This window comes from Amia ocellicauda, chromosome 10 (genome assembly GCF_036373705.1).
Source record: "Amia ocellicauda isolate fAmiCal2 chromosome 10, fAmiCal2.hap1, whole genome shotgun sequence".
Taxonomy (NCBI): Eukaryota; Metazoa; Chordata; class Actinopteri; order Amiiformes; family Amiidae; genus Amia; species Amia ocellicauda.
The window spans coordinates 36,639,701-36,658,801 of record NC_089859.1 but is presented as its reverse complement, the minus strand read 5'-3'; the positions used below and the strand labels follow the sequence as shown (position 1 = coordinate 36,658,801).

The window sequence follows — 19,101 nt, the reverse complement described above, 5'->3', positions numbered from 1 at the left end:
TTACAGGAGAGTAAAAGGACTAATATTACAAGTACTGTCTGAAAATATGTGTCTTGAGTAAGTGCTGGAAGGAGGTCAAGGACTCTGCTGTTTTGACTTCAGTGGGAAGGTCATTCCACCATTTAGGGGTCAGGGATAAGAAGGATCGGGCTCTGGATGAAGGGGAGTGGAGAGGAGAAGAGTTAGTCTTCTGGCACCGGAAGACCGTAGTGGTCTGGAGGGGATGTATGGGGAGACGAGGGACTGAAGGTAGCTTGGTGCGGTGTGGTCGAGACAGCGGTAGGTGAGGGTCAATGTCTTGAACTGAATGCGTGCTGGTATCGGGAGCAGCGGAGTAGTGTGTGTGAATCAGGGTAGAGAGAGTACCAGACGAGCCGCAGAGTTCTGGATGAGCTGGAGCAGGCAGGTAGTGTTTGCAGGCAGGCCGGCTAGGAGGGAGTTGCGGTAGTCCTGGCGGGAGAGGACCAGTGACTGGATGAGCAGCTGAGTTCAGTAGTTGGTGAGGAAGGGACGGATGTTGCTCAGGAAGAATCTGCAGGTGTGTGTCAACGTGGTGATGTGCTGGGTGTAGGAGAGCGCAGGATCAAGGGTGACTCCTAGATTTTTAGCGGAAGAAGAAGCAGAGAGTGTCGTGGATTCCAAGGGGATCGAGATCAGCAGAAGGTGAGGAAGAGTGGGGGGAAAAAAGAGGAGATCCGATTTGGAGAGGTTGAGCTTGAGGTGGTGCGAGTGCTGCATCCAGGTGGAGATAGTAGACAAGCAGGAAGAGATGAGAGGGTCAGAACAGGGAAAAGACAGGAAGATCTGGACATCATCAGCGTAGAAGTGGTTGGAGAAAGTATGGGATGCGATGAGGGGGCCCAGGGAGCGAGTGTAGAGAAAGAACAGGAGGGGGCCCAGGACGGAGCCTTGGGTTACGCCTGTGAGGAGAGGTTGGTGGGTGGATGAGGAAACTTGCCATGTCACATGATAGGTCTGGTCTTGAGGTAGGAGGAGAACCAGGTGAGAGCAGTCCCAGAGATTTCAAGGTCAGCGAGGCAGGAGAGGAGGATGGAGTGATCGACAGTGTCAAATGCTGCGGAGAGATCAAGGAGTATGAGGACTGAGGAGAGGGAGGCCTCCCGAGCACAGCTGAGTGACTGCCAGGAGAGTAGTCTCAGAGGAATGAGCTGTGCGGAAGCCAGATTGCAGAGGATCAACCCGATCCAGGATCATGAACAGTTCCTTCCCTTCTCCATACTCATCTCTTCCCATTATTCTGGTACATGTTGATCTTTGTCTTTAGATGTTTTTTTGGCAAACTCTAATCTGGTCTTCCTGTTTCCGGTTTACATCTTGTGTCAAACCCTCTATATTTACTCTGGTGAATTTTTCTCTTGATTGTTGATTTTGACACAGATACGCCTATCTCCTGGAGGGTGTTCTTGATCTGGCCAACTGTTGTGAAGGGGTTTTTCTTCACCAGGGAAAGAATTCTTCTGTCATCCACCACAGTTGTGGTCTTCCAGGCCTTTTGGTGTTCCTGAGCTCCCCAGTGCGTGCTTTCTTTTTAAGAATGCACCAAATAGTTGATTTGGCCACACCTAATGTTTTTGTTATCTCTCTGATTGGTTTGTTTTGATTTCTAAAGCAAAACTGAAGTCAAAACGCCACAAAAACAAGCAAGAACTAAAGACAGCTGCAGTACAGGCCTGGCAGAGCATCACCAGGGAAGAAACCCAGCCTCTGGAGATGTCTATGGGTTCCAGACTTCAGGCAGTCTTTGACTGTAAAGGATTTGCAACAAAGTATTGAAACTCACAATTTAATTCATGATTATATTAGTTTGTTCAAATACTTTTGAGCCCCTAAAATTGGGGGGACCACATATAAAAATTGATTTAATTCCTACACCGTTCACCCAATTTGGATGTAACTACCCTCAAATTAAAGATGAAAGTCTACACTTAAAGGACATCTTTATTGTTTCCTTTCAAGTCCATTGTGGTGGTGTACAGAGCCAAAAAGATGACAAATGTTTCACTGTCCAAACATTTATTGACCTAACTATGTAATCTTAGTGTTCTGAAACGTTTATAATCTTAGACTTTGTGACACTCAAGGTGGCTATGTGTTCACCATTACTCATTGTCTTGGGATTCATTTAGTTAATTTACTGATTGTATACTGCTTTCCAAACCCAGTACTTGACCACCCCTATCCAACAGGTTTTATAGGTAACCTTTAATTGTCAATTTTTTAACACCTGGAACAATTGTATTGTGATCAGTTATACAGGTCGTTTGTTAAATGAAGGTACTTCATAATTTGGTATAAACGATTTACTACCATTTCAGACCTCAATGACCAGAGTTCCCATAATTTAATTAGTTATTTGCTTAATTTATCATTAACTTCCATGCATTGCAGTCTTATAGTCCATACTTACTGCATAGGTGCTTTCCAGGACCATGTTTGGGCAGCACTGGTATACAGTAATAACTAATTAAGTTACCTTTAAATGTCTAAGGGATTCAGATGCAGGACACACACCCAACAGAAATGAATTTACATATTTCAATACATTAAATTAACAGGGTTTACAGGAATCAACAAAGAGTCAAAAGCTGGAAAATCTGAGGGTAAAAAACTTAATTAACATTAATATGGAAAACTACTACCACTAGATGGTGCATGATCACATCTGTGTCTTCCAAATATCAAGCATTTAAAGCATTCAACTCCAATATCCATCAAGGGAGCAAACTTACAAATCTTGGTTTATGTGATACTGTTATGGTTTGGTTTAGTCGGATAATTCTTCATCAGCAAACACAGCACTGTTGCTCTCCAGTTAAAATCTTGCAGACTGGCATAAGTAATCAGGGCCAGGTAAGCCAGTTGTGATGCTGAACAAATTATTTACACCTACAATACTTCTCAATTAGTTAACAATGTAGACACAGCTAATCACTCAGTTAAATATAAATAAAGCTAATTTAAATTAATTAAATGAAGCTCAAATAATATTTCCATACAGAACACACAAATGAAAGGTGGGAATGTAAATGTCTATAGCATATACAAATCTAAAAACCCCAAGTGTTGTTGGATGGTTTGGGTAGGCTGATGTCTCGATGTCAGTTATGAAGATAACTAAGTCTACCTAATCCATTCTCAAAATTGGTGTGCTGTTGGTCAAGTCATATTGCCACCCAACCCACATCCCAACAGTCATGTCATAACAGTTGTACAATAAAATAAATGCTGTAAAGTAAGAATGTTTTCCAAAATATGCATGTTAATAGATTATATTTATCAATTAACTAAATGCAAAGTGAGTGAACACAAGAAAAATCTATGTCAAATCAATATTTGGTGTGACCACCCTTTGCCTTCAAAACAGCATCAATTCTTCTAGGTACACTTGCACACAGTTTTTGAAGGAACTCGGCAGGTAGGTTGTCCTAAACATCATGGAGAACTAACCACAGTTCTTTTGTGGATTTAGGCAGCCTCAGTTGCTTCTCTGTCTTCATGTAATCCCAGACAGATTCGATGATGTTTAGATCAGGGCTCTGTGGGGGCTGTACCATCACTTCCAGGACTCGTTGTTCTTCTTTACACTGAAGATGGTTCTTAATGACTGTCGCTGTATTATTTGGGGGTCGTTGTCATACTGCAGTATAATTTGGGGCCAATCAGATGCCTCCCTGATGGTATTGCATGATGGATAAGTATCTGCCTATACTTCTATACTACAAATATTGATTTGATGTAGAATTTTCTTGTGTTCACTCACTTTGCATTTAGTTGATAAATACACCGATCAGGCATAACATTATGACCACTGACAGGTGAAGTGAATAACACTGATAATCTCGTTATCATGGCACCTGACAGTGGGTGGGATATATTAGGCAGCAAGTGAACATTTTGTCCTCAAAGTTGATGTGTTAGAAGCAGGAAAAATGGGCAAGCGTAAGGATCTTAGTGACTTTGACAAGGGCCAAATTCTGATGGCTAGACGACTGGGTCAGAGCATCTCCAAAACTGCAGCTCTTGTGGGGTGTTCCCGGTCTGCAGTGGTCAGTACCTATCAAAAGCGGTCCATGGAAGGAAAACCGGTGAACCGGCGACAGGGTCATGGGCGGCCAAGGCTCATTGATGCATGTTATTATTATTATTATTTTTATTTCTTGGCAGATGCCCTTATCCAGGGCGACTTACAACATAAGTGCAAAAATACAGAGAAGTACAAGGCATCAATCATTACAAATTCAACTTAGCTAAAACATAGCAATTCAAAATAATACATTTTACAAATTCCAATTTACACAAGTACAGTAAGAGACTTCCTACATCCTTGATGATGAAAGCCAAGTGCTGTCAAGATGTAGGGTTACAGATGAGGGCTACTGGAAAGGGAGCAAGGAGGAAAACAATCAAGAACGCGAGGAGCATAATAAGCTGAAGTGCTATCTAGCAGGGATAGAGGACTAATATTACAAGTGCTGTCGGAAGAGATGCGTCTTGAGTAAGCGCCGGAATGAGGTCAAGGACTCTGCTGTTTTGACTTCGGTGGGCAGGTCGTTCCACCACTTAGGGGCCAGGGATGAGAAGGAGCGGGCTCTGGAGGAAGGAGAGTGGAGAGGAGGCAGAGTTAGCCTTCTGGCACTGGAGGAGTGCAGTGGTCTGGAGGGGAAGTATGGAGAGACGAGTGACTAAAGGTAGCTTGGTGTAGTGTGGTCAAGAGAGCGGTAGGTGAGGGTCAAAGTCTTGAACTGAATGCGTGCCATTCAGGGGATGAGTGAGCGGATGAGAGGGTCAGAAGAGGGAAAAGACAGGAAGATCTGGGCATCATCAGTGTAGAAGTGGTAGGAGAAACCATGGGAAGCGATGAGGGGGCCCAGGGAGCGAGTGTAGAGAGAGAACAGGAGCGGGCCCAGGACGGAGCCTTGGGGAACACCTGTGAGGAGAGGTTGGGGGGTGGATGAGGAGCCTCACCATGTCACTTGGTAGGACCGGTCACTGAGGTAGGAGGAGAACCAGGTGAGAGCAGTCCCAGAGATCCCAAGGTCAGTGAGGCAGGAGAGGAGGATGGAGTGATCAACGGTGTCAAATGCTGCAGAGAGGTCAAGGAGGATGAGGACTGAGGAGAGGGAGGCCGCCCGAGCACGGCTGAGGGAGTCAGTGACAGCCAGGAGAGCCGTCTCAGGGGAGTGAGCTGTGCGGACGCCGGATTGCAGAGGATCAAGGAGTGAGTGTTGGGACAGAAAGTCCGAGAGCTGACGGTGGACCGCCCGCTCGAGAGTCTTGGAGAGGAAGGGAAGTAGGGAGACAGGGCAGTAGTTCTGAGGAGAGATGGCATCAAGGGTTGGTTTCTTGAGCAGTGGGATGACAGCAGCTTGTTTAAATGCAGAGGGGAAACAGCCAGAGAGGAGTGAGGAGTTGAGGAGGGAGGAGATGAAGGGGAGAAAATCAGGAGCGGTTGCTTGGAAGAGATGAGAAGGGAGAGGGTCCAGGTCACATGTTGTAGGTTTGTGACATAGGAGGAGAGCAGAAACTTCAGCATCTGAGAGAGGTGAGAATGAAGAAAAGGAAGCTTGGTCGGTGGGAGGTTTCGGTGTGATGGGAGATGAGGGTGGAGTATTGAAGAGCCTGCAGATGTCTGCAATCTTGGAGGAGAAGAAGGAGGCGAAATCATCAGCAGTGAGAGATGGGGGAGGAGGAGGGGGAGGTGGGGGGAGGAGGGAGGAGAAGGTGGAGAAGAGTTTGCGAGGGTTGTTGATAGTGGATTCGAAGAGAGATTGGAAGTAAGACTTCTTGGCTGAGGTGAGAGAGGAGGAGAATGTGGACAGTAGGGAGCGGTAGAGTTCGAGGGCGGCTGGGAGTTTGGTCCTTTTCCACTTTTGTTCAGCGGCACGCAGACTAGTTCGGGTTGCACGGAGAACAGCAGAGAGCCAAGGCTGAGGAGGGGAGGGACGGGCAGGACGAGACGTGAGAGGACAGAGAGTCAAGGGAGGAGGTGAGGGAGGAGAACAAAGAGGAGGTAGCACAGTTGACAGATAGATTTGAAAAACAGTCAATGGAAGGTAAGAGTGTGGGCAGTGGAGGCAAGGGTGGAGGGGGAGACAGAACGGAGATTACGGCAGAAGGTGACAGAGGGAGTGGGTGGAGAGGGGAGGGAGGGAAGGGAAAGGGAGAAGTTAATGAAGTGGTGGTCCGAGATGTCCATGGGTGTCACGGAGAGTGTCGAAGGGGAGCAGCCTCTTGAGAAGATGAGGTCTAGCTGGTGACCAGCCCTGTGAGTGGGGGGAGATGGGGAGAGAGAGAAGTTAAAGGAGTGAAGAAGAGGAAGAAATCCGGCAAAGTGGGAAGGGTTGGAGAGGTGGATGTTGAAGTCTCCCAGGAGGATGGTAGGTGAGGACAGTGAGGGGAGAGAGGAGAGAAGAAAGTCGAGTTCATCCAGGAAGGAGGTGAGTGGACCAGGTGGACGGTAGAGAACTAGAAGGAAGAGGTGAGAGGGAGAGGTGATTTCCACTGCATGGAATTCAAAGCTGTGGGTTGAGATGGAGGAGAGAGGGGGGGGACAGAGAAGAGGAGAGAAGGGGAGAGCAGGAGCCCTGTTCCTCCTCCCCGCCCAGTAAGATGAGGGGAGTGGGACAGGACAAAGAGAGAGGATAAGGCAGCAGGGGTGGTAGAGTTGTCTGGGGAGATCCATGTCTCGGAGAGAATGAGGAAATCCAGAGACTGGTGGGAGGCGAAGGCAGAGATTAAGTCGGCCTTATTGGAAGCTGAGTGGCAGTTCCACAGGCCTCCAGAGAGTGGAGTAGAGGAGAGGGAGGAGGGGGGGGGGAGAGGCAGAGAGATGAGGTTAGAGGGATTAGGGAAACAATGGCACACAGCTGCACGCCGAGAGGAAGGAGAGAGCAGGACAGGAATTGGAGAGATCGTCATGGTTGCCTGTTGTTGCTGTGCAGCGTCTCCTCGCTGGAGTCCCCGCAGCTAGAGTCCCTGCCCTTTGTAATTGGGGCCCTTCAGACGGGGGGCACTGAGGCTGCTGGCGCTGACTGCTGGCGCAGAGGGGTGGGGGCTGTTAAATACGTCACCTGTAACTAATGAGGATAGTGCACACCTGTGTTGCGTTGAATGACACAAGGCTGGTCAGGATGGCCCTCCCTCCCACGCAGGACTGCTAATAGCATAATTACTGGCCACTTAATATCTGAATACAGACAAAGACCGTGCCAGATACACGCAGTTACACTGAACAATAGCTCGTAGTAATGTTAAACAAATGCTAAATAATCACAGCCTACACAGTGTAACGCTTCTAATTGCAGACAGGGCGTGTCGAGTGCGCTAGGTTACTGGCTAAATTCACTAACAAACAGTCGCTGCTTAAACGTTGGGAGCAAATGTTGGGAGCAAATGTTGGGAACAAAGGCTGGCCCGTGTGGTCCGATCCAACAGACAAGCTACTGTAGCTCAAATTGCTGAAAAAGTTAATGCTGGTTGTGAGAGAAAAGTATCAGAACACACAGTGCATCGCAGTTTGTTGCATATGGGGCTGCGTAGCTGCAGACCCGTCAGGGTGCCCAAGCTGACCCCTTTCCACTGCCGAAAGCACCTACAATGGGCACGTGAGCATCAGAACTGGACCACGGAGCAATGGAAGGAAGTGGCCTGGTCTGATGAATCACGAGTTCAGGGTATTGACTTGGCCTCCAAATTCCCCAGATCTCAATCCAAATGAGCATCTGTGGGATGTGCTGGAGAAATAAGTCCGATCCATGGAGGCCCCACCTCGCAACTTACTGGACTTAAAGGATCTGCTGCTAACGTCTTGGTGCCAGATACCACAGCACACCTTCAGAGGTCTAGTGGAGTCCATGCCTCGATGGGTCAGGACTGTTTTGGCAGCAAAAGGGGGACCAATACAATATTAGGCAGGTGGTCATAATGTTATGGCTCATCGGTGTATATTCTATTAAAGGGGTCATGAACTGAGAAATCAAAATTCCCTTGATCTTTTGACATATAAGAGGTCATTGTACTATAAAAACATCCTGTAAGTTTCAAAACTCAAAACTTTCTCGTTAGTCTAAAAACAGCTTATATTGAAGCCAATCTGCAAAAACGACAGGATGTGGAATGTGCCACTTTATTACGTAATAGTGTGGCTAAACCCCACCTCCGCAGAAGAAGATCAACGCCTGCTTCTACATTACTGCCTGCTTAGCCCCACCCACCGATTAACGCATATAGTAGGTAAATAACGAGAGAGGCAAACGCGGATCTATGCAGAAACCAAACAATAAAGATGGCTCCGAAGACAACAAGACGCTGTGCATTGCCAAGTTGTGGAAAAACACAGTTTTGAATATAAGAACAACAGCTTGACAAAAGATGGTACATTCATTTATACTTCGTTTACATGAAGCAGCACAAATTATCCTTTGTCAGATATAACTGTATTAACGCCTAGTATCTAAACTTTATATGCAACAACCAATGAAATATAAAACATGTAATAATAATATTGTTAAGGTACAACGCTTCAGTTGAAGCAACCCTTCGGATCCCAGTGAATCAGGCAGTCAAGCCAGTCAGCGTTTCAGCTACAGGGGAGACTGTTCAGCAGGAGACGAGCGCTCGGGAAGAAAAATGCACAGACACAGAAGTAGTCCGTTCGTTTATCTTCCGTTTATTGAAAGTTTCACGCAGCCTTTATACAGTCTAAAAAACAACTTCAGTGACAGTTACGGGGCAGTCCCGATACGTAGTTACACAACATAATAGTACTGATTCATTGGCTAATGCGTTTGAGAAAGAAAAAGTTTTGCAGTGTTCCCACAAGCAGGTGCACATGTCATGCCTCGTGGGAATGTTATTGTCCGAGGATGTGTGTAACCCATAATATATTTGTGTTTCGGGAAGGGGAAAGTGTAGCACATACTGTACGAACAACATGTTTTGTGTCTGCCACAGCTGCAGGGATTACAAGCAGTTATGCAAGCTATTTTAGCAGTGTGCATAAGACATAGATAATAAGTAAAGTTATGAATAACTCACAGTTCTTAACTAGTAACTTACTGGAAAGTTTCCTATATTTTCTAACAGTTATACAGTGGGTATATACAATACATAGGAGGCAATTTTACCCCAACAAATATGCATAAATGTTAACAACATAACGACACAAATCACTTTCTGTAGCGTCTTTGGCTAAATGCTAATATAATGTAATAGGCTAACTACCTCACAAATACATAAAATATAACTAAACATAAAGATGATTATTTACCACACTATCGCAGGCTGTAGTATCCTTGCCATTTGAGGTGCAGGTTTGTTGTCTTCTGATTCGGGATCAGACTCAGACAAACATGTATGGCTGAATTTCACCGGCTGCCATTTCTCAACATCGAAAATTTTCAAAACAATTCCACACATGTACTGACGGGGGAGTTGAAAATGTTTAAATATGCAAAACTGTTAGCCAGTCATACCAGCGGGCATTTACTTCCGAGTCTACAATCCGCCACGCCTATTCAAACGGTGTTTTCCAATGAGGGGGTTCAAGACAAAACAGGACAGAAAATAGCCTAATACTTCTAAATTATGATGTTTTTTGATGTAAAAATCTTGATAACATTATAAGTGGACCTCAGAGAACAGTACAAAAAAAAAGAAAAAGGCAGATCATGACCCCTTTAACATTCTTGTCTATTTGTGAAAGCATTCTTACTTTAAAGCATTTTTTCACACCTGCCTAAAACTTTTGCACAGTACTGTATACACTCACCTAAAGGATTATTAGGAACACCATACTAATACTGTGTTTGACCCCCTTTCGCCTTCAGAACTGCCTTAATTCTACGTGGCATTGATTCAACAAGGTGCTGAAAGCATTCTTTAGAAATGTTGGCCCATATTGATAGGATAGCATCTTGCAGTTGATGGAGATTTGTGGGATGCACATCCAGGGCACGAAGCTCCCGTTCCACCACATCCCAAAGATGCTCTATTGGGTTGAGATCTGGTGACTGTGGGGGCCAGTTTAGTACAGTGAACTCATTGTCATGTTCAAGAAACCAATTTGAAATGATTCGACCTTTGTGACATGGTGCATTATCCTGCTGGAAGTAGCCATCAGAGGATGGGTACATGGTGGTCATAAACGGATGGACATGGTCAGAAACAATGCTCAGGTAGGCCGTGGCATTTAAACGATGCCCAATTGGCACTGAGGGGCCTAAAGTGTGCCAAGAAAACATCCCCCACACCATTACACCACCACCACCAGCCTGCACAGTGGTAACAAGGCATGATGGATCCATGTTCTCATTCTGTTTACGCCAAATTCTGACTCTGCCATCTGAATGTCTCAACAGAAATCGAGACTCATCAGACCAGGCAACATTTTTCCAGTCTTCAACTGTCCAATTTTGGTGAGCTTGTGCAAATTGTAGCCTCTTTTTCCTATTTGTAGTGGAGATGAGTGGTACCCGGTGGGGTCTTCTGCTGTTGTAGCCCATCCGCCTCAAGGTTGTACGTGTTGTGGCTTCACAAATGCTTTGCTGCATACCTCGGTTGTAACGAGTGGTTATTTCAGTCAAAGTTGCTCTTCTATCAGCTTGAATCAGTCGGCCCATTCTCCTCTGACCTCTAGCATCAACAAGGCATTTTCGCCCACAGGACTGCCGCATACTGGATGTTTTTCCCTTTTCACACCATTCTTTGTAAACCCTAGAAATGGTTGTGCGTGAAAATCCCAGTAACTGAGCAGATTGTGAAATACTCAGACCGGCCCGTCTGGCACCAACAACCATGCCACGCTCAAAGTTGCTTAAATCACCTTTCTTTCCCATTCAGACATTCAGTTTGGAGTTCAGGAGATTGTCTTGACCAGGACCACACCCCTAAATGCATTGAAGCAACTGCCATGTGATTGGTTGGTTAGATAATTGCATTAATGAGAAATTGAACAGGTGTTCCTAATAATCCTTTAGGTGAGTGTATATAGACACTTTATTTCAACAGGGAAAACCACATTGAGGCTTAAGTCTCATTTTCAATTGTGTCCTACAAGACAGGCATCCCAAATAAGAAATATAAAAACATTTAAAACAAATAAAATACAGCATGAAATACAAACAGTACATTTAAATGAAATTATCAACATAATACACATTCAAAATAACAAATGCATTTAACATTAAAATCATAAATCAACCATTTGAACTGTCCTAATGACACCAACACTTCCAATTTAAAAACATTCTGCCATTCATTACATAAATAGGGTGCAAAGAAACCAAATGCAACTTTGCCCAACTCAGTGGAAGCCAAAGGAATCACTAGTGTAATCAGTTTTTGGGATCTAGTTCTATAACTATTGGATCTGAAATTAATTAATGTTGAAAGGTATGACAGACGTTTCTGCATTAATGCTTTATAAAAATATGCACATACTGGCAATTATACAAAGTGAAAAGATGTGTCTTGAGTAAGCGCCGGAAGGAGGTCAAAGACTCTGCTGTTTTGACTTCAGTGGGAAGGTCGTTCCACCATTTAGGGGCCAAGGATGAGAAGGATCGGGCTCTGGAGGAAGGGGAGTGGAGAGTAGACAGAGTTAGTCTTCTGGCACTGGAAGACTGCAGTGGTCTGGAGGGGATGTATGGGGAGACGAGGGACTGAAGGTAGCTTGGTGCAGTGTGGTCGAGACAGCGGTAGGTGAGGGTCAATGTCTTGAACTGAATGCGTGCCGGTATCAGGAGCCAGAGGAGGGAGCGGAGCAGTGGAGTAGCGTGTGTGAATCGGGGCAGAGAAAATACCAGATGAGCCGCAGAGTTCTGGATGAGCTGGAGCGGGCAGGTAGTATTTGCAGGTAGGCCGGCCAGGAGGGAGATGCAGTAGTCCAGGCGGGAGAGAACTAGTGACTGGACAAGCAGCTGAGTTGGTGAGGAAGGGACGGATTTGGCGTATGTTGCTCAGGAAGAATCTGCAGGTGTGTGTCAACGTGGTGATGTGCTGGGTGTAGGAGAGCACAGGATCAAGGGTGACACCTAGATTTGTAGCAGAAGAAGAAGCAGAGAGTGTCATGGATTCCAAGGGGATTGAGATGGAGAGATCAGCAGAAGGTGAGGAAGAGTGGTGATCTGATTTGGAGAGGTTGAGCTTGAGGTGATGCGAGTGCATCCAGGCGGAGATAGCAGACAAACAGGAAGAGATGTGAGAGGGGATGAGAGGGTCAGAAGAGGGAAAAGACAGGAAGATCTGGGCATCATCAGGGTAGAAGTGGTAGGAGAAACCATGGGATGCGATGAGGGGGCCCAGGGAGCGAGTGTAGAGAGAAAACAGGAGCAGGCCCAGGATGGAGCCTTTGGGTACTCCTGTGAGGAGAGGTTGGTGGGTGGATGAGGAACCTCGCCATGTCACTTGGTTGGTCCGGTTAGTCCGGTAGGAGGAGAACCAGGTGAGTGCAGTCCCAGAGATTCCAAGGTCAGCGAGGCAGGAGAGGAGGATGGAGTGATCGACAATATCATATGCTGCAGAGAGATCCAGGTGAATGAGGACTGAGGAGAGGGAGCCCTCCCGAGCACAGCTGAGGGAGTCAGTGACTGCCAGGAGAGCAATCTCAGTGGTGTGAGCTGTGTGGAACCCGGATTGCAGAGGAACAAGGAGTGAGTTTTGGGACAGAAAGGCAGAGAGCTGATGGTGGACCGCCCACTCAAGAGTCATGAGAGGAAGGGGAGTAAGGAGACAGGGTGGTAGTTCTGAGGAGAAGTGGGGTCAAGGGTTGATTTCTTTGTGTCCCCTGGTGCGTGTGTCCCTGCTGATCTGGAAAAGTTCCTCTGGTTTGATGTGGTCAATGCCTTTCATGATTTTGAAGACTTGAATCAAGTCCCCACATAGTCTCATCCAGGGTGAAAAGGTTCAGTTCCTTGAACGATGAATCACTGGATGTCCAGAAGTGGGGTTTGAATGAATCCACTGAAGGAGTGTGTGACGCTTGGATGAAGGTACATAGATCTTATTAGAAGGACATGTGGAAGGGGCAGGATTAGAGGAAAGTTCCCTTTGAAGTTGATCCAAGAAATTCCATTTGATAGGAGCGACAATACAGGTAGATGGTAGAATGGGATCATCAGACAGAGGTTCATGAACAGAGTCAAACTGACGAGAGAGAGCATCTGCTTTGATGTTCTTGGATCCTGGGCGATAAGTCAGGGTGAATTGAAAACGAGTGAAAAACAAAGCCCAGCGCGCTTGACTGGGTTAAGGCGTTTTGCTGCTTGAATATATTCCAAGTTTCGATGATCCGTGAGTACCAGAAAAGGGTGTTTTGATCCCTCCAGCCAATGCCTCCACTCCTCAAAGGCTAACTTCACTGCCAAGAGTTCCCTGTTACCGATGTCATAATTCCTCTCTGCAGGTGATAATTTCCTAGAAAAGAATGCACAGGGATGAAGTTTAGGTGGTTGACCGTGTCGTTGAGAAAGCACTGCCCCGACGCCGTTTTCAGAAGCATCTACTTCCACAACGAAAGGGAGATTGGGTGCTTGAGGACTGGAGCAGTGGTGAACAGGGACTTGAGTTTCTCGAAGGCGACCTCAGCAGAATCCGTCCATAATAAATGACGAGCAGAGCCCTTTAATAGAGAGGTTAAAGGAGAGGCGACCAAACTGAAGTTTTGGATGACGGTAAAAGTTAGCAAAACCCAGAAAACGTTGCAACTCTTTAATAGTTTGAGGTTGAGGCCACTCAGTAACTGCTTTCACCTTCTCAGGATCCATGTGAACTCCACTGGCGTCAATGATGTATCCAAGAAAAGCCACGTGCTGTTGGTGAAATTCACATTTCTCAGCCTTGACATACAGTCCATTTTGTAGCAGACATTGAAGCACCTGACGAACCTGGGAGATGTGTTCAGAGAGAGTAGAGGAGTAGACCAGAATATCGTCAATGTAGGCGATCACAAAGTGATGAAGATAAGGTTGTAATACCTCATTTACGAAAGCTTGAAAGACTGAAGGTGCGTTGACCAGACCAAAAGGCATGACTAAATATTCATAGTGTCCCGAGTTAGTAATAAATGCTGTCTTCCACTCCTCTCCTTTTCGTATCCGGATTAGGTTGTATGCACTACGTAGATCAAGTTTTGTAAAGTACCGAGCTCCTCTTACCTGTTCCAGGGCAGCCGGAACTAAAGGTAAAGGATATCTATACTTTACCAGAAGCGAATTAAGACCCCTGTAATCAATACAGGGTCTTAAACCACCATCCTTCTTTGCCATGAAGAAGAAGTTTGCCGCAGCAGGTGAAGTGGATGGCCGGATTATGCCTTGTGCTAAAGCCTGCTTGATGTATTCCTCCATGGCCTGCAACTCTGGAAGAGAGAGAGGAAAGATTCTGCCCCGAGGTGGAGTAGAGCCAGGGAGAAGATCAATTGCGCAATCCCAAGGACGATGTGGAGGCAGAGAGGAGGCTCAGGATTTGCTAAACACGGCAGCCAGATCCTTGTATTCTGATGGAAACTCGGGCGGTGTGGATAGAAACGGACTCTCGATGTGGGTGGCTCTGCAAGGTGAAGACAATTAGAAAGGCAATATTCTCCCCAAGAAATAACAGTCCCCTTGATACAAGAAATGATGGGATTATGATGAACGAGCCAGGGATGTCCAAGTATTATGTCAGCTCCAGGGGAATCAATCACTAAAAAAGGCAGTTTTTCAGAATGTTGGTTTCCGATGGACATGGTGATTGGCTTGGTTTTCAGTGAAACTGGACTGGAATGGATGGGTTGGTTGTTGATAGCTCTGACATTAAGTGGTGGCAAGAATGGTGAGAGAGGAAGGTTCAAACGCTCCGCAGTTCTTCTGTCTATGAAGTTTCCCGCGGACCCCGAATCTATTGAAGCAGACAAAAAGACGTGTTGTGTGTGGAGCTGGATGCATACTGAGAGCATACACTGAGTGGGTGTTATCAGGGGACAAGTACTCACTGATTTCTAAGGAGTGGCCGAAGAAGATCCAGGAAGATTAGGACAGGCGTCTTGGAAATGACCAGATTGACCACAATAAAGGCAGAGGCGCTGTTGTATCCTCCTCTGTCTTTCCTATGCAGGTAGTCGAGTCCTTCCTATCTGCATGGCTTCTGGTTCTGTAACAGGGCTAGGCTTGAAAGAAGATCTGGTGGATAACCGGGATGTAGCAGACAAAGACCATTTGCCTCGGGATCTCATAAGGTTGTCAAGTCTGATTGCAAGTTGTATTAACTGTTCCAGATCAAGCGTGTCTCCCTTGCAAGCTAATTCTGCTTGTAAATCATCACATAAGCCACGACGAAAAAGAGCGATTAAAGAAGGCTCACCCCATCCACTGATCTCGGCCAAGGTCCGGAACTCCAGAGCATATTCAGCGGCAGAAGAGGTACCCTGACAGAGAGAGAACAGTTGTTCACCAGCGTTCTTTCCGGCTGTCGGATGATGGAAAACCTGCTTGAAATCGAGAGATCGTGTTACTTCACCCTTATGAGCCCATACAGCTGATGCCCACTGAAGTGCCTTTCCGGTAAGTAGAGTAATAATAAAGGCGATTTTAGCGTCATCAGAAGGGAAGGAAGTTGGTAAATGGGCGAAATAAAGGGAGCACTGTAATATAAAACCCTCGCAGTGGTCTGGTGAGCCATCATATTTGTCTGGGATGGCCAAATGTACAGGTCTATCTGGAACTGGAGAAGCTGACGAGCCTGGGGTTGCTTCATGCGTTGTCTGTCTTGTGGACTCGAGAGATAAAGCAGGTAATTTCCTCATTAGCTGTTCCAAAGTGGAGTTGATCTGACGTAGCATCTCGTCGTGTTCTCCCAATAATGCCCCCTGAGCCGTCAAAGCTGCAGCAACGTCAGGTAAAGCCGCTGGATCCATGTTAAAGGCGAAGTCTTCTGTGACGTCCTCAAGGACCAAAGGAAAGGATCCAAGTGCAGGCTTTAGAGTTGAAGCAAAAAACCGATAAGGGCAAAACGAGAGAGCATAAACAGGGACAGTCCAGGTCAATCGATCAAGCAAACAGGCTAGTAGGGAGATCCGAAAGGGGTAAACGAGAGAGGGAAGCAAGAGGTCAAAAATACACGGGAAGGCAATCAAGAAACAAGGCTTAGAATTGATCCAGGAGAGAATGCAATACTTCACAAAGAAGCTAGGAAACAGAGGGGTTTAAATACTGTGTAGCAAAGAGGGTTTGAACTAGGTGAATGAATGACTAACCAATGACAGGAGAGGAGGACAGAACAGGTGCACCTGGAAGGAAAGAATGTGGAAGAACTGGTTGAACTGGACAAAGGAAAGGAGAAGCACTAGAGTTAGTATTCAGGAGAGGGAGACCTCTGGTGGTGAACTAAGGTAGAAACAGGGGAGACCGTGACACTCACTGCATGTCAGTGAGATGCATGACACAAGATTTAACAGTTTTATATTGTAGAATAGAAAGTAAACATTTAAAATAATACCCATAAACATTTTTAAAATGAAAATATATATATGGTATTGCTGACTTTGAACATAATCTTGCCTTAGAACAGTTTGTAGGGATGCTGATAGAGCACATGAGGAGCTCTGTGTCTGCAGCTGATCAGTCTGTCTGCTCCAAAGTCACTGACAGACTCCCCATACTTTATTATTATTATTTATTTCTTGGCAGGCGCCCTTATCCAGGGCGACTTACAACATAAGTGCAAACAAAGTCCAAAAATACAGAGAAGTACAAGGCATCAATCATTACAAATTCAATTAGTCTAAAACAGCAATTCAAAATACATTTTACAAATTACAATTTACAATTTACACAAGTAGAGTAAGTGACTTCCTACATCCTAGACGGTGAAAGTGCTGTCAAGATGTAGGGTCACAGACAAGGGCTACGGGAAAGGGAGCAAGGAGGAAAACAATCAAGAACGCGAGAAGCATAATAAGAACTGTGAAGTGCTATCTAGCAGGGATAGAGGACTAATATTACAAGTACTGTCGGAAAATACCACCCCTGCTGATGTGTGACACTTTAAATTATTACCCCCAGAGAAACATGAACTCTCTAAATCTATTAAAAGTGCATAGGTGGAATTGATGCTTTTGACTGGATGAATAATGAATAATAGCTGTCTTCTAACCACAGTATGAAAGCAAAATGTAATTTAAAACAAATAAAACTAAACAAAAAAACCTGGTACAATAAAATCTACAACATTATTAAAAATGTTGAGTTACTCCTTTAAGATGTCTGACTGCCACTATTCAGTTGTAATAGCAAACTTGGTACCAAAGAGATAGATTTTTTTACTGGGAAATATGTTCACTTTTTAAATGCATAATGAGATGTGTCATTGCATGTTATATGTGTCAATGTTAATAGGTCACAATTGACAAACAATTTAAATGTGTGTTTAATATTGTTTACAAGGTGTGTTTTGCTATTGGCCCCGCTTTAAGGTGAGCTTCGAAGAAGAAAAGTGGACATCCTGTGAAGATTTACACAAAAACAGGTAAGTAGACAATATGTGTAATGAAGATGTAATTCAGCATATTTATTTTGTTTTCACATATAGGTAAAAATATATACAGTGAGGGAAAAAAGTATTTGATCCCCTGCTGATTTTGTACGTTTGCCCACTGACAAAGAAATGACCAGTCTATAATTTTAATGGTAGGTGTATTTTAACAGTGAGAGACAGAATAACAACACAAAAATCCAGAAAAACGCATTTCAAAAAAGTTATAAATTGATTTGCATGTTAATGAGTGAAATAAGTATTTGATCCCCTATCAATCAGCAAGATTTCTGGCTCCCAGGTGTCTATTATACAGGTAACGAGCTGAGATTAGGAGCACTCTCTTAAAGGGAGTGCTCCTAATCTCAGCTCGTTACCTGTATAAAAGACACCTGTCCACAGAAGCAATCAATCAATCAGATTCCAAACTCTCCACTGTGGCCAAGACCAAAGAGCTGTCCAAGGATGTCAGGGACAAGATTGTAGAACTACACAAGGATGGAATGGGCTACAAGACCATCGCCAAGCAGCTTGGTGAGAAGGTGACAACACTTGGTGCCATTATTCGCAAATGGAAGAAACACAAAATAACTGTCAGTCTCCCTCGGTCTGGGGCTCCATGCAAGAACTCACCTCGTGGAGTTTCAATGATCATGAGAACGGTGAGGAATCAGTCAAGAACTACACGTGAGGATCTTGTTAATGATCTCAAGGCAGCTGGGACCATAGTCGCCAAGAAAACAATTGGTAACACAATATGCCGTGAAGGACTGAAATCCTGCAGCACCTGCAAGGTCCCCCTGCTCAAGAAAGCACATGTACAGGCCCATCTGAAGTTTGCCAATGAACATCTGAATGATTCAGAGGAGAACTGGGTGAAAGTGTTGTGGTCAGATGAGACCAAAATCGAGCTCTTTGACATCAACTCAACTCGCCGTGTTTGGAGGAGGAGGAATGACCCCAAGAACACCATCCCCACCGTCAAACATGGAGGTGGAAACATTATGCTTTGGGGGTGTTTTTCTGCTAAGGGGACAGGACAACTGCACCGCATCAAAGGGACGATGGACGGGGCCATGTACCGTCAAATCTTGGGTGAGAACCTTCTTTCCTCAGCCAGGGCATTGAAAATGGGTCGTGGATGGGTATTCCAGCATGACAATGACCCAAAACACACAGCCAAGTCAACAAAGGAGTGCCTCAAGAAGAAGCACATTAAGGTCCTGGAGTGGCCTAGCCAGTCTCCAGACCTTAATCCCATAGAAAATCTGTGGAGGCAGCTGAAGGTTCGAGTTGCCAAACGTCAGCCTCAAAACCTTAATGACTTGGAGAGGATCTGCAAAGAGGAGTGGGTCAAAATCCCTCCTGAGATGTGTGCAAACCTGGTGGCCAACTACAAGAAACGTCTGACCTCTGTGATTGCCAACAAGGGTTTTGCCACCAAGTACTAAGTCGAAGGGGTCAAATACTTATTTCCCTCATTGTAGAACCGTCTTGGAAATAAGTGGAGAAGTCGCAGAGACAAAGCAAACAGAACTTTAATCGAGCCGCTCGGAAGCTCCACTGTCAGAA

The 19,101-nt window shown here is 45.3% G+C and overlaps 1 protein-coding gene across 2 annotated transcripts in view; it reads left to right on the top strand.

Moving 5' to 3' along the window:
- Positions 1-19,101, top strand: part of trip13 (thyroid hormone receptor interactor 13) — a 74,554-nt gene that overhangs the window by 50,120 nt on the left and 5,333 nt on the right. The window contains exon 14 of one of the 2 annotated variants that reach the window (XM_066716024.1): positions 17,471-17,523. In XM_066716024.1, coding sequence (XP_066572121.1) covers positions 17,471-17,523 — 53 coding nt within the window. Of the gene's footprint in view, positions 1-17,470; positions 17,524-19,101 lie in introns of those variants that run through there. The other variant, XM_066716023.1, reaches the window with a different exon arrangement.